Source organism: Thamnophis sirtalis, unplaced genomic scaffold (genome assembly GCF_051295495.1).
Source record: "Thamnophis sirtalis isolate CommonGarterSnake01/CBP01778 unplaced genomic scaffold, rThaSir2_p1.2 scaffold_7, whole genome shotgun sequence".
In the NCBI taxonomy this organism is placed as follows: Eukaryota; Metazoa; Chordata; class Lepidosauria; order Squamata; family Natricidae; genus Thamnophis; species Thamnophis sirtalis.
Window position 1 is genome coordinate 26,267,102 of NW_028261387.1, and position 14,108 is coordinate 26,281,209.

General features: G+C 46.7%; 1 protein-coding gene across 9 annotated transcripts in view; it reads left to right on the forward strand.

Annotated features, from left to right (window-relative positions):
- The window catches only part of DOCK7 (dedicator of cytokinesis 7), a 150,343-nt gene that overhangs the window by 79,993 nt on the left and 56,242 nt on the right, over positions 1–14,108 (forward strand). For all 9 annotated transcript variants that reach the window (XM_087719564.1, XM_087719565.1, XM_087719566.1 and 6 more), the window contains 5 exons: positions 460–555; positions 1,249–1,389; positions 3,779–3,892; positions 5,991–6,161; positions 7,075–7,214. In XM_087719564.1, the coding sequence (XP_087575690.1) occupies positions 460–555; positions 1,249–1,389; positions 3,779–3,892; positions 5,991–6,161; positions 7,075–7,214 (662 nt within the window). The remainder of the gene's footprint in view (positions 1–459; positions 556–1,248; positions 1,390–3,778; positions 3,893–5,990; positions 6,162–7,074; positions 7,215–14,108) is intronic.

Sequence of the window (14,108 nt, forward strand, 5' to 3'; positions counted from 1 at the left end):
ATTACAATTTGTCTTTAGTTCTGCCTGGCATAGATTGGATTTACACTTCCCATTATGCAATATTTCCTTTTTAAAAGGTTGTTAAAGAACTGTTAACCATTGCTATAATGTTGATATTATTTTACTAATTACAGCAAAAACTTCCGGTTTTGTGGACCATTGGCAAGGGAGGGGAGAGGGGATAGTTCCACGCGAGCGACAGGTGAATGTGCCCAATGCTCTATTTGTGCAAGGGCGGGCATGCACGTACGCCGCTTGCAAAAAAGGAGCTTCCTGCATACGCTCGCTCACCTGTCACTCTCCCAAGTGGAACAGGGCATGTGCATGTGTACTTGACTGCTGTTTGCGCAGCCTGGTTTCCAATAGACCACAAACTACCAGGCCATAGTTCAGGAGTTGGGGAATCTCTGAATTACGATTAAATGCTGGAAGAGTAAACATGAATTTTAATCTTGCTAGCTTTTTCATGAAGAACTGGCTTTACAGTGGGTTGTCTGCAGTGGAAGTGTCCGTGAAGCAGCTCTTCAGCAAGCATGGTTCTTCTTTGAACTTATGGTAAGAGAATGAGAAAAACTGTTCAGTTTTCAGGGATGAGCAACCTTCATGTGTCCCAGCCTAAAGTCACAACCCTTACACAAGAGATCAGTTCAGATCTCTGGTAAGACCTGCCTATTCCTTTCCTGTATTGGAGGGAAAAATGATCAGAAAATAAGTCAGCCAACTTATCTTTGGTTGTTGTTATTGCCTCTGGATTTCTTTCCTGATCCCTATCATAGATTAACTTTCGTGGAAAATGGCTAGTCATTATCCAGATAACATCTACTTGTGTAGAAGATAAAATGCCTCTGAAAGTTACTCTCCAAATAGCAGTAGACTTATATACCGCTTCATAGGGCTTTCAGCTCTCTCTAAGCGGTTTACAGAGAGTCAGCATATTGCCCCCAACAATCTGGGTCCTCATTTTACCCACCTCGGAAGGATGGAAGGCTGAGTCAACCCTGAGCCGGTGGGATTTGAACCGCTGAACTGCTGATCTAGCAGTAGCCTGCAGTGCTGCATTTAACCACTGCGCCACCTCGGCTCAATGGTAGATAGAGTTAGACCATGCGAAAAGAAGGCAACCTGAAGCCTCTCACAACTGTTATAATGATTAAATCTGGTTTACAGAATAGTATCAAATCATACTGCTACCCATAGTTGATCTTTTTCTTGCAAGTGATGGCGAGTGATAATATATGTTTCCTCCAGGTAAAAAGTATTGTGCATCATTTGTATTTTGCTGACAAACTCGACGCCTCGAGGAAGAATCGTTTTCCAGAGCGCTTCATGGATGACATAGGCGCGCTGGTCAGCACAATCGCCAGTGATATAGTCTCCCGTTTTCAGAAGGTAATGGAAGCAATTCAGCTGTGTTCTCGTCTCTCTGTGCGCATGCCCAAGATGATGTCCTGTCTCGTTTGAGGAGAGCTGAGGGGAGATGATTGTCCTTCTCAGGGCTTGCAGGGGGTACCCTATCCCATCGTTGGTTCCAGGTCTAGCTATGAGAACTTCCTGGGACCTCTGGGATACCCTTGAGCTGCGTTTCACTGCTTCGTAGCCGGAACATCGTGAGTAAAACGGGGCGGCTGGCGGTGAGAGGAAAATGAAGAGCGGCGGCGGGTGCCGGCGTGGGTGTGGTCAGCGGCAATGGCTGGACACCCGGCCTGGGATCTCTGAAGCCGACACCCGGCCTGGGATCTTCCTCTCACCGTCAGCAGCATCTTCCCGCTACCCCCCTTGAACACTGTCGGCTCCCCCACCCCCTGTGGACATGTCATCTCCTCGTTCCATCTCCCCGTGTTGTCATCCCGTTTGGTTGATATCACACTCTATGTTAGCAATAGCAATAGCAGTTAGACTTATATACTGCTTCATAGGGCTTTCAGCCCTCTCTAAGCGGTTTACAGAGTCAGCATATCGCCCCCAACAATCTGGGTCCTCATTTTACCCACCTCGGAAGGATGGAAGGCTGAGTCAACCCTGAGCCGGTGAGATTTGAACAGCCGAACTGCAGCTAACAGTCAGCTGAAGTAGCCTGCAGTGCTGCACTTTAACCACTGCCACCTTGGCTCTCATGTTATACTGCAACAGAACTTTATTCGCTTCGGGAACTCCCCCTTTCCCGGGGATGGCCTTCTTGCCTATCAAGATGCTTCCTTAATGACAGATCTTGGAATCCCGAGATGTGGCATGTGAAGAAGAGACTTCTTAGGGGTTTTTACAAGGGCTTTTAAATCAAATTTTAAGGGGGGGGGCGGGGGGGATTGATACGGATGGCTCAGACAGGCTTGGTGGGGAGTCTGCCAGGGCATAGGCCAGAGCTAACTAATGGGCACGGATCGGGAGTTCTGGGAAGGGTTGGGATTCTGGGGGAGACATTAAGCCATTCCATTGGAGGGTTCACCATCTCTACTGTTGGTGGGAGAGGCAGATATGGTGGGGGCCGAGGGCCAAATTATGTTCGGGGGATGCAGGTTCGCTGTTTAAGAGCGATCGCATGTTCCAACCCTCATCATCCTTCTCACACCCCTGGGTGCTCGGGATTACAGGACCCTGGTCTCCGGCTGGTGTCGCTTAATGCCAGGTCCGTGGTACATAAGGCTCTTCTCATTTACGACCTCATAAAGAGGGTAGAGCGGACCTGGCATGCATTACGGAGACCTGGTTGGGCCATGAGGGGGGTGTTCCCCTTAGTGAATTATGGCCACCAGGCTTCCGGGCGTTTCACCAAGCGAGAGCCCAGGGCAGGGGAGGGGGGGTGGCGGTGGTTATTAGGAAAAATCTCAGACCTCAGGAGGTCACTCTGCCTCAGATAGGCGGGCATGAGTCCCTTTTTGTGAAATGGGGCCTTTGAGTTCAGATTGGCCTTTTTGTTACGTATCTGTCTCCCTGCTACATTTCATCGGCCCTGCCGGAGCTGCTAAATGTATTAGCTGGATTGCCAGTTGATTTCCCCAGGCTTGGACTACTGTAATGCTCTCTACATGGGGCTGCCCTTTAAGAGCACACCTAGGCTTCCACTGGTCCAGAATGCGGCTGCGCGAATTATCATGGGGGCACCTAGGTGCTCCCATGTTACACCCCTTTTAAGCGGCCTGCACTGGTTGCCGGTTATCTACTGGGTGCGATTCAAGGTACTAATTATGACCTTTAAAGCGCTCCATGGCTTAGGCCCAGGATACCTGCAAGACCACCTACTGCCACCGGTAGCCTCCCACCGTCCAGTGTGATCCCACAGAGTTGACCTCCTCAGGTGCCATCGGCCAGATCGGCTAGCGACCCCTAGGGGGAGAGCCTTCCCTCTGGAATGAGCTGCCCCCAGAGCTTCGTATAATTCCCTACCTCTTGATGTGCCCTAAAAAGTTGGCTTTTCCATCAAGTCAGCCTGACCTGAACAAAACAAAATAAATTTTTGATCATTGTTAATTTTAATCAAATTTAAAAATTTTTTTTATTGTTAATCTGAATTGGGTTTGTTTGGGATATTCTATTTAATTCTTTTAAACTTTTGTAATATGTGGGTTTTTTTAGTGTTGTACGCCGCCCTGAGTCCTTGGGAGAAAGGCGGCATATAAATTCAATAAACCAAACCAAACCAAACCAAATGTACACCTCGAGATGGAGAGATAATTTCTAAATAGTGGACAAGTGCTTAGATAAGAGTCTCATGGTGAAACTACTGTTTTGAAACATTCTGTCCTTTTCCTTTTTTCCCCCTTCCTTTTTGCCTCTGATGCAGGATACAGAAATGATTGAAAGACTCAACACTAGTTTAGCATTTTTTCTCAACGATCTGTTATCTGTCATGGACAGAGGATTTGTCTTTAGTCTTGTTAAGACATACTACAAACAGGTATGGTGGCAAGATTGAGATAAAAGGAGGGCATCTAAGATAGACCTGGGCTTGGTGTAGAGAATCCTCGGTGTTGGGTACATCCAAGGAGAAGGAAAGAAAAGAGGGGACAAGGGGTAAAATACATTGTGGTATCTGACTAGAAGGATGTTTTCCAAAGGAGCCAAAATTCTATCCCTTCTCTCTTCCTCCTCCTAATTTGATGAACAACTACTGGGGATGCTATCACTATTGCAGTCAGTTAGTAGACTCCAAAGCATCTTTTTTACTCTAGATGTTGGAAAGAAACATTGGATTATCAGTGATGTGCGGTGAGGTTTATGGCCGGTGAGGCAAGCGGGCAAAAGCCGCCCTATGTCTGTCGCCCTATGTCTGCCTTCGGCGGGGCTTTCGGAAAGCCGCACCAATGCCCCGGCGTGGCTTTCCGAAAGCCGCCCCCGAAGCCCCGGCACGTCTGCCATAAAGCGGGATGCATCGGGGCTTCGGGGGCGGCTTTCGGAAACCCCAGTGAAGCCCCGAAGCCCCAGACTTTCACTTTCCAACTGCTTCTCACCGCTGCCGTGCTCCACCACCTCGCCCCCCTGCCTCCTCCGACAAACAATCCCCCGCTTTCTTCAGCTCGGACAGAGCCGGGACACCCAAGCTGCTGGCGGCAGCGGCGGGGACCACCTGAGCAGCCATGATCCCCCCTCCCCAGCCAGCCCACCCAGCCCATTCCTCCCCCGGCGCGGCGAGCTCCAACGGGCTGGACGCAGCTGTGAAGGGCCTGGCAAAAGAAAGAAAGTGCCAGCCCACCAGCAGAGGCGGGTAAAAGACCCGCCTCTGCTTGTGGGCTGCCCCTCTCTTCTCATACAAGCTGCCCTCCCTGCCTCTCCCCCTTTCCTCTCTTCTCAAACAAACTCTTTCTCAAATTGAAATGAAACAAACACACACACGCACACACAAATTACTTACAATAAAAAATTACTTACAAAATTACAATAATTTTGAATTCCTCCCCCCTCCCTCCGACTCACATACCTTTTCCAGCTGTGTCACAGAGGATTTCAACTCTGCTCTTGTCTGCCATGATGAAAATGTAAAAATGTAAAAAGAAAAAGGCAAGAGCTGCTGAAGGCAGGCTGGGTTAACTGCTGCCAGCGTCCCCAATGGATGACTCTGCTTAACTGTTTTAAAAAAGCCTCTAAAAAAAGTGCCCTCTACAGGAGGAGGCAAGAGAACCAAGTGCCTCATCTACATAAGGAATTTTTCAGCTTTTAACCCTTGCTTAACTCTGCTCAAGTGATCATAAAGATAGACTAAATGAGGCACGTGGTTCTCTTGCCTCTTCCTGTAGACTCCACTGTGACTCTGGCAGCAACTACCTCAGCCTTTTTCCTTTTAATTTTTTTTCTTTTCATGATGACAGTGGTGAGGCCCTGCCTCCCCTGACTACGTCCCTGTGGATTAGATAGAACATATTCTGGGCCAGCAGTGTGGTTGTATTCAGCAAGGATTTAGACCAGTGGTAGGTTTCAATTTTTTTTAGAACCTCTTCTGTAGGTGTGGCCTGCTTTGTGGGAGTGGCTTGCCGGCCATGTGACCGGGTGGAAGTGTCTTGCCAGCCATATGACTGGGTGGGCGTGGCGAAACTTAACTTAAAGCTGTAAAGCTGTAAAGTTACAAGATCCTTGCACCCCTAACCCTTTAGAAAAAACCCCCAGAGATGTTCAAATTTGACAGCTTTAAGACTTGTGGATTTCAACTCCCAGAATTCCTCCTCTCGTTCTTCATCTTGATGATGTGTGGACGTGCAGGGGGAGGGAGCTGGAACCGGTTCTAAATGGCACTGTAGATTTGTGGAACCTCTTCTATAGAAGAGGTTAGAACTGGCAGGAACCCACCCCTGATATAGACTGAGCGGCATGGAAATGCTTTAAAATGATTTAAATCTCAAATTGAAAGTAACAATGTCGTGTTCATTTTTTATGAATCACAAATTTAATGTGCCTGTCCTTTGTTCTCTATTTTTGTAGTCTAGAGGAACATGGATACATTTACTTTTGTAGGGACTCAGCTTCCTTGTCACTTTTTAACTTTGCTTTTCCTGTTTCACAAGGTGTCCTCCAAGCTTTATTCTTTACCAATCCCCAGCACGCTAGTGTCCTTGAGGCTGGATTTCCTTCGGATTGTCTGTAGCCATGAGCATTATGTTACTCTGAATTTACCATGTAGTTTGCTAACACCGCCTGCCTCTCCTTCTCCTTCGGTGTCATCAGCAACATCACAGGTGGGTAATATACCAAAAGTATAGTGTAGTGTTAGAAGGCAAATAATAATCCAATGGACTGTAGCATTTCATATAGAATTAGATTCTTCTTTAGCTCTGGTCTCCTTTAAATGCAGACTTTTAAAAATAAGTTGTGCTGGGTTAAACCAAACTGTTACTTGATTGATTTTGACTTGATGTGATAAATGCAAATATAAACCAGTTACTCCATTGATTTTGACAATATATAAATATACCTATTATAACTTATCAACATGGTTATTGCAAACCATGTCTTAACATGAATTGTTATCTTTGTTAAACTATCTAATGTCTAAAATTTGTAACTTGAATGCCCAAGTATGCTAAATGCATAAAAATGGAAACCGAAGAATACACATCAATAATATTAATAATGTGATCCCCATTCCTACATTCCATCTAGATATATCAGGAATTCCTTTTAATTTGCAATAAACATATATTATTGTTATATTTAGCTAATAAAAAAGCAGATAAATTCTTTTGCCGAACTAAGGTTGAACATATTTCTTTGTTGTTGTTGTTTTCTTCTTTCATGCTGTTGTCTTATTATGAAGTTTATTCTATAAATAAATAATGGGATGAGGTTGTGGAGGCCACTATAGCAGTAGACTTAGCAATAGCAGTAGACTTATATACCGCTTCATAGGCCTTTCAGGCCTCTCTAAGCGGTTTACAGAGAGTCAGCATATTGCCCCCAACAATCTGGGTCCTCATTTTACCCACCTTGGAAGGATGGAAGGCTGAGTCAACCCTGAGCCGGTGAGATTTGAACCGCTGACCTGCTGATCTAGCAGTAGCCTGCAGTGCTGCATTTAACCACTGCGCCACCTTGGCTCTAGGACTAATACATATTAAAAAACCTACGAGAAGTTGTGTTTTTGTGTTACAGAGTTCTGGCTTCTCAACAAATGTCCAGGATCAGAAGATCGCAAATATGTTTGAGTTTTCCGTTCCTTTTCGTCAACAGCATTATTTGGCAGGACTGGTGCTTACTGAACTAGCTGTCATTCTAGATCCTGAAGCAGATAGGTAAATTTTAAAATTGTTTCCAATCGACTATAATAATTTTTTTTTTTAAATCCTCTCATATTAGCCTTCAAATGTATTGTCACAGGATTGTGAAAGAATGTATTTCTTCTCAAGTCCTTGTTCCTTTCACACTCAACCACTCTTTAAATTTGCTTAGATAGTTGTACAGGTAGTCCTCAATTTACATCGGTTCATTTAGTGACTGTTCAAAGTTACAACGGCACTGAGAAAGGTGACATGATTATTTTTCTCACTTACAACCGTGGCAGCATACCCGTGGTCACATGATCAAAATTCAGATACTTGGCAGCTGACTCATATTTATGCCGATTGAAGTGTCCCAAGGTCACTGGTAACCTTCTGATAAGCAAAGCCAATAAAAAATGCAAATGACCAGCTGTCTGCAAGGAATATAAATCCTTCCATTCCCCATCATCCAGTGAGAACTGAAGAAGCTTCTTGGATAAGAGGTGAAACATCTTCAAAGAAAAAACACAGAAGTCCAGTTGCCTCTTGAAAAAGCACTTTTGGATCAACGGGAAAGCCATATTCACTTAACAGCCGTGTTATTAACTTAACAACTGCAATGATTCACTTAACAATTCTGGCAAGAAAGGTCATAACATGGGACAGAATTTACTTAGCAACAGAAATTTTAGGTTCAGTTGTGGTCATAAGTCAAGGACTATCAGAACAGGTTTTTTTTCAGATCAGGATAATTAAAAAGAGGAAGTAAGTAAAACAGCCACATATTTCTTAAAAGATTGAAGGGCCTTCAGCAGTGGCAACCTAGCATGATATCCTAATTACAGAAGTAAAAAATGGAATCACACCCAATGCATGGTAGTAAAGTTTGATTGCAAGACAATGTTTTCTATTCTCCCCTGTATTGTGTGGTCCCATTGTCAGAAAAAATTAACTATTACTCAAGTATGAGAACCCACAGGCATCAAGAAAATCATACAAATGGAAAATACGATAAAATATGGCATCATTAGAAAGGGGTTGTTTTGTTTTAAACCAAGCTTTTATTTTCCATTAGAATAGTCTGTGATTGAATAGTATAGTCTCATATGAAGTAATTGGGGTCAATAACCACTAACAATGAAACATGTATGTAATGGAGGAAGTGGTAGATAAATTTTAACTGACTCCATCACTCGTTAATGAATAAAGCATGTAAAGCCAAAATACAGCAATTATTTCATTTCATCACTGCAAGACATGATATGTATTATTGATGCTTTTCTCCCATATATTTTTTTTCCAACTGCAAAGATGACATTTCCCATTTATATTAGGGTCAGTATTGATGAGTTATGCCCATTCATGGTTCACTTCTCTTAATATTCCTAGCAACCTTTGTCTGTAGGTTGTGATCAGTTCTAGGTCCCCATTTTCTAGAGAGAATTATCTTTGGGATGCTTCATAACCAGGCAAAATACCGTCGTTTATATATGTGTGATAAAACACTCAAGGAACACGTTGTGATATGGCATGGCATAAATGTTGCTTATGAATAAAGCACTGAAAAGAATAGGCAGAGACCAAGTAATGATTTGACTGTATTTGTCACCAGAGCTTGCTCCACCTTTAGCCATTGAAGGAAGATTGGTTGCAGTAGTTTTATTCACACATAACTCACAAGTATCAAATGGTTTTGAAAATCAAAAATGCACCTATTCATACCTCTAAAATTCATGGCAAAGAACTCCAGTTTTTAAAATTCCATATTAAAATTCCATTTTGAATAGGGCTTGTTAATGAATTATCATTTAATTCTTGACTTAGATTTCAAGCTACTCAACTCAAAAGAGATATTACTTTTATAAGTACAGGTACTTCTCAGACTTATGACCACAATTTAACCCAACATATTTGGTGTTCAGTTAGTGTTGCCTCACTTTTATCATCTTTCTTGCCACAGTTGTTAAGTGAATCTAGGTAAATTAGTAACCCAGTTGTTTAGTGAATCTGGCTTCCCCATTACTTGGCTTGTCAGAAAGTTCCAAAAGGTGTTCACATGACCCTGGGACACTGCAACTGTCATAAATATGACTCAGTTGCCAAGCATCTGAATTTGAATCACATGATTATGGGTATGCTGCAAAGATCATAATTGTGAAAAAGGGTCATAAGTCACATTTTTCAGTGCCGTTGTAACTTTGAATGGTCACTAATTAAATTGTAAGTCAAGGACTACCTGTAATAAAGTTGAATGTACCAACATAAGCTAGATTGGGTTTTTTTTCTTTCGTTATGTATGTATTCATATCAATGTATTTTTTTCTTGTATAACCGTGGGCCACTACATTGGAGGGCAAGTGATGAAAATGCAACATAATAAATGAAATAGATACCAAATTGTACATATGTTTGTCCAAAATTAGGAGGGAAATACAGTATATAAGAAGAAATTTGCACCATGATGTTACCATACATGTTTTTGTTTTCTTATTAACATGGGGTTGCTGTGACATCACTACAGCATAATTTGTGTTGTGCTCCAGTCTTGGTTTGTGATATTTGATAACTAAAATAAAGATAGATTACATTCTGTTACTTTGGGGCTATCTCCGGTTCTGAGAGTTAACCTTTGGGAACTCTTGCTGTAGCCATCAATGGAAAAAGTAAAAATGGGGAAGAATAGGAAGAAGCAAAGTAGTTAAAATGATCAATCATCTAAAACTGAAAGTACCAAGCATCACAAAACTCTCAGAATGAATAAATCTTATATTCTTACAAAGTATGCTGAATTAGTTTTATTTGTGGGAACTACTGCAAGAGTAGTCCTTTTGGAAACTACCGTAGTTTCCGAAGTGAGGCATGGGAGGAGTCACACATGGGTATTAACACAGTCCTTTTGCCCTGGAGACAGGTAAATCTTGAGGCCACACCTCCATTCCTCCACTGACCTCCCAGATTTACCTCAGTCTCCGGCCCAGAAGGAGTGTTTTACCTGACTCTCCCTCACTTTGAAGATTTAGGATTTTTTTACAGGAATTTTTTCTAGCCTTTTACCTTAAAGATTTCCTTGGATTGCTGTATCCCTCCTCGTTGTGCTCCTCGCTGCTAGCATTTTAAACCTCACCGCTTGCTAGCGCGTGCCCCAAGCGGCCAGACGGCCGCGTAAGAGGGGCAGCAGCCTCCGAGCCGCGTGGGCTACCGGAACGGTCGAAGGATCGGTAGGAGGCCTTCGCAAGCATCGTAGATCAGAAATTTCAGCAGGATTGTCGACCAGCGTCCACAAGCCTCTGAGGAACTCGGACAACAGAGAGGCAGCCGCCATCTTTATTTCCACCATCTTGGAGCACATGAGTGAGCGCGTGGCCGGTGTGCCTCCTACAGTCGCCGAGAGCGCTCAAAAAGCACGGACAAAGCCAGAAGAGGCTTGGAGCGGCCTATCTCCGCCGGCAATCTGGGTGGGAGCCGTAGTTTCCAGTGCTTGCCGGTATTTGGGCCATGGATCGATGGCAAGGAAGGAGCGCGGAGCCTGATGAGCTTCACACACATCGAATCGAGCTGGCAGAAGAGTGAGGAGGGGGTGATCGTCTGAATCATGAGTAACATGGCGGAGGCGGCGAGGAGAGGGGGTGCTGGGCCTAGATCCCCAGGGGACTCGGACCCAGGCGAGGGGACCTCTAGGGGGGGCTCCCCCAGTCACCAGAGGGAGGTCCCCCGCCAAGAGAAGCACCCCCAGGGCCCCTAGGAAGGAGACCTCCTCTAAAGGGGGTTGAGTTACCAGGGCCTCCGCTAGAAGGTTTAGAGCTACCATTAGCCTATCACCTTCTAGATCATGCTCCCCCCGCAGGCTCCCTACGCTGGTAGAGGCCCGGGTGGCACCTTCTGGCTCCCCTAGGAGTTCAGGCAGAGGGCACAGTTCCATATCGCCCCCTCTTTCACCTGCCCACCCATCTGAGACTAGGGGAGACCCCTTTGGGTGCAGGGCTCCCAGCACTGCAGGGCACAGGCTGGCACCACAATCTCCAGAGCCAAGGGACTTCTTACAGCCTCCAGAGCTCCATCTCTTTCTCCCAGAGCTCCCTGATAGCTTTCAGGAGGTTTTAGCCAGGGCCATAGCCCAAGGGATTGCTTCTGGGATGAAACATCAGTCCCAGGGTTCTAAACATAGGTCTTCCTGGGCCTAGCCCAGGGGTCACCAGAATCGCTCCAGGGTCTCTGCTACCAGAGAGCCCAGGTCTTCGTCCCCCTCCACTGCCAGTGAAGCTTCGGATTTAGAGGAGGGGGAGTTGAAGGAAGTGGGGTTTTCTGAAGAGGAGGATGCCCAGGTCCCTGAGGCCCCCAACATCACTGGCCTCTTTCCCCCCTCCTTGTTTAGCTCCTTACTTTGTAAGGCCAGGGCCACAACAGACCTGGATACCCCTTCAGATCCCAGGCCTGCGACTACTACGCCAAGCACTAGCAGGGGTAACAAGAAGGGGCCCTTCCATAGACCACCGGTGGAGAAGGAGGAGATGTTTCTAGAAGTGCTTAAATCCCAGTGGGTTAAGCCAGGATCCTTTCCCAACCCGGGGGGCAATGAACGGAAGTTCTATAATCTCAATTCCACCTTTGCCCAAGCTCTGCAAGTTCCCGAGGTGGACACCCCAGTCTCCACCCTAGCTTCAGCTTCGGCCGTGGTGACTGGAGACATCACCAACTGTCTTAAGGCATAAGACAAGAAGGCGGAGATCATTTTGCATAAGTCATTCCAAGCAAAAACCTGGGCCATTAGGGCGGCCGCTTCTGCATCCTTTTTCAATAGGTCTACAGTGCTGTGGCTGGAAGAGCTGAGAGACAGGACCCCGGCCACGGAGGTACGACTGCTGCAGGACATCTCTAAGGTGCTGGCAGCCATGCAGTTCTCAGCAGACGCCACATTGGATGCAGTTCAGTATGCTTCTCGAGCTTTGTCATCCTCTGTAGCGACCAGGTGCCTGCTGTGGTTGTGCCACTGGCAGGCGGAGTAAGTGGCTCCTGGCAGGAGCGGACTACGGTGGGGACAAGCTTTTCGGTGCCTCGCTGGATCCTATCTTGGTGGAGGACAAAAATAAGTGGAAGGTCTTCGTGGCTGCGACCAGACGGTCAGATCACCAACATGCTCCTTACCCCAGGAGAACATCTTGCCACCCTCCTGACACGGACGCCCAGAATCAGAGGTACCAGACCCCCAGGTTTCATAGCCAAGGGGATAGACAGTTTCCAAGAGACAGATTTAGGGGCCAGCAGCAGATCAAGCGGCCCTTTCGAGGAGGGGCGGTCACCTATTCCGCAGGTTCAAGTGATTCGTTCGTGAATCACCCCATCGGCGGTCGCCTCTCCCTTTTTGTGGATGCCTGGGAGCACGTCACTTAGGACGAGTGGGTCCTCCAGACTGTTAAGTTCGGGTTACAGATGGAGTTCCGCTTGCAGCCCCCGAATAGGTTCCGTACCTTCGCCTCCTCTGCAGATCCGGCCAAACGGGTCCTTAAGGCTAAGGCCATCAGGCACCTGTTAGATATCAGGGCCATAGAGAGGGTCCCAGAGGGGGAGAGGGGTTCTGGATTCTATTCAGAAAAGACCGAGTGGCTGTTGTGTTTTCCTCCCAAAGATCGGACTAATATTCCATCACTCAGGCTGGGGGGTCAAATTTTACACCCCTCAGAGAGGGTTCGCAACTTGGGAGTCCTCCTGGATCCGCAGCTGTCATTTGACCACCACCTAACGGCTGTGACCAGGGGGGCATTCGCCCAGGTTCGCCTGGTGCGCCAGTTGCGACCCTACCTGAATCGGGAGACTCTCACAACAGTCACTCGGGCCCTTGTGATCTCCAGGCTGGAATACTGCAATGTGCTCTACATGGGGCTGCCCTTGAAGAGCATCCGGCGACTTCAGCTAGTGCAGAACGCAGCCGCGCGAGTGATTGCGGGTGCACCTCGATTCACCCGCATAACACCTATCCTCCGCGAGCTGCGCTGGCTGCCTGTCGATCTCCGGATGCGCTTCAAGGTGCTATTAATCACCCATAAAGCCCTACATGGCAGTGGATCTGGATATTTGAGAGACCGCCTTCTGCCAATTACATCCCTGCGACCAATACGATCCCATAGACTAGGCCTCCTCCGTATCCCATCGGCCAGCCAGTGTCGGCTGGCAACCACAAGGAGGAGGGCCTTCTCAGCAGTAGCCCCGGCCCTTTGGAACGAGCTCCCTGTGGAGATTCGTACCCTCTCCACCGTCCAAGCCTTCCGCATAGCCTTGAAGAACTGGCTCGCCTGTCAGGCCTGGGGATAAGGATAGTTACCCCTCCCGAATGATGAATGTATGTTGCCTACCATTTTATGATATGTCTCTATCTTGATGTTTGTATTCCCCCCCTTCCCAGTTTTATGTGAGCCGCCCTGAGTCCCCTCAGGGAAAAGGGCGGCCTACAAATTCTAATAAAAAAAAAAAAACTATTCGAACCTATTCCTGGTCCCCAAGAGCTCAGGGGGGTGGAGAGCCAACGTCTCAACTCCAGAGTGGTTACCATAGATTCAAGATGGCTTCTCTGAAATCCATCTTAGATAGCATCCGACAGGGCAATTTCCTGGCCTCCATCGACCTTATGGAGGCCTATCTTCACATCAGAATCGCTCCTGAACATTGCAGGTTCCTTAGATTTTCCCACGATGGCAGTCATTTTCAATATGGAGCCCTTCCCTTTGGGCTGGCCTCGGCCCCCAGGACATTTACCAAGGTGCTGGCCGCAGCCGCGGGCCACCTTCCTACCTTCCCAGTCCGACTTTATTGCTACCTGGATGACATCCTTGTCCTAGCCAGGTCCCCAGACACTGCCAGGCAGTATCTGGGCCTCACCATCGACACACTCAGGTCCCTGGGCTTCTCGATCAATCTCGAGAAGAGCCACCTAGT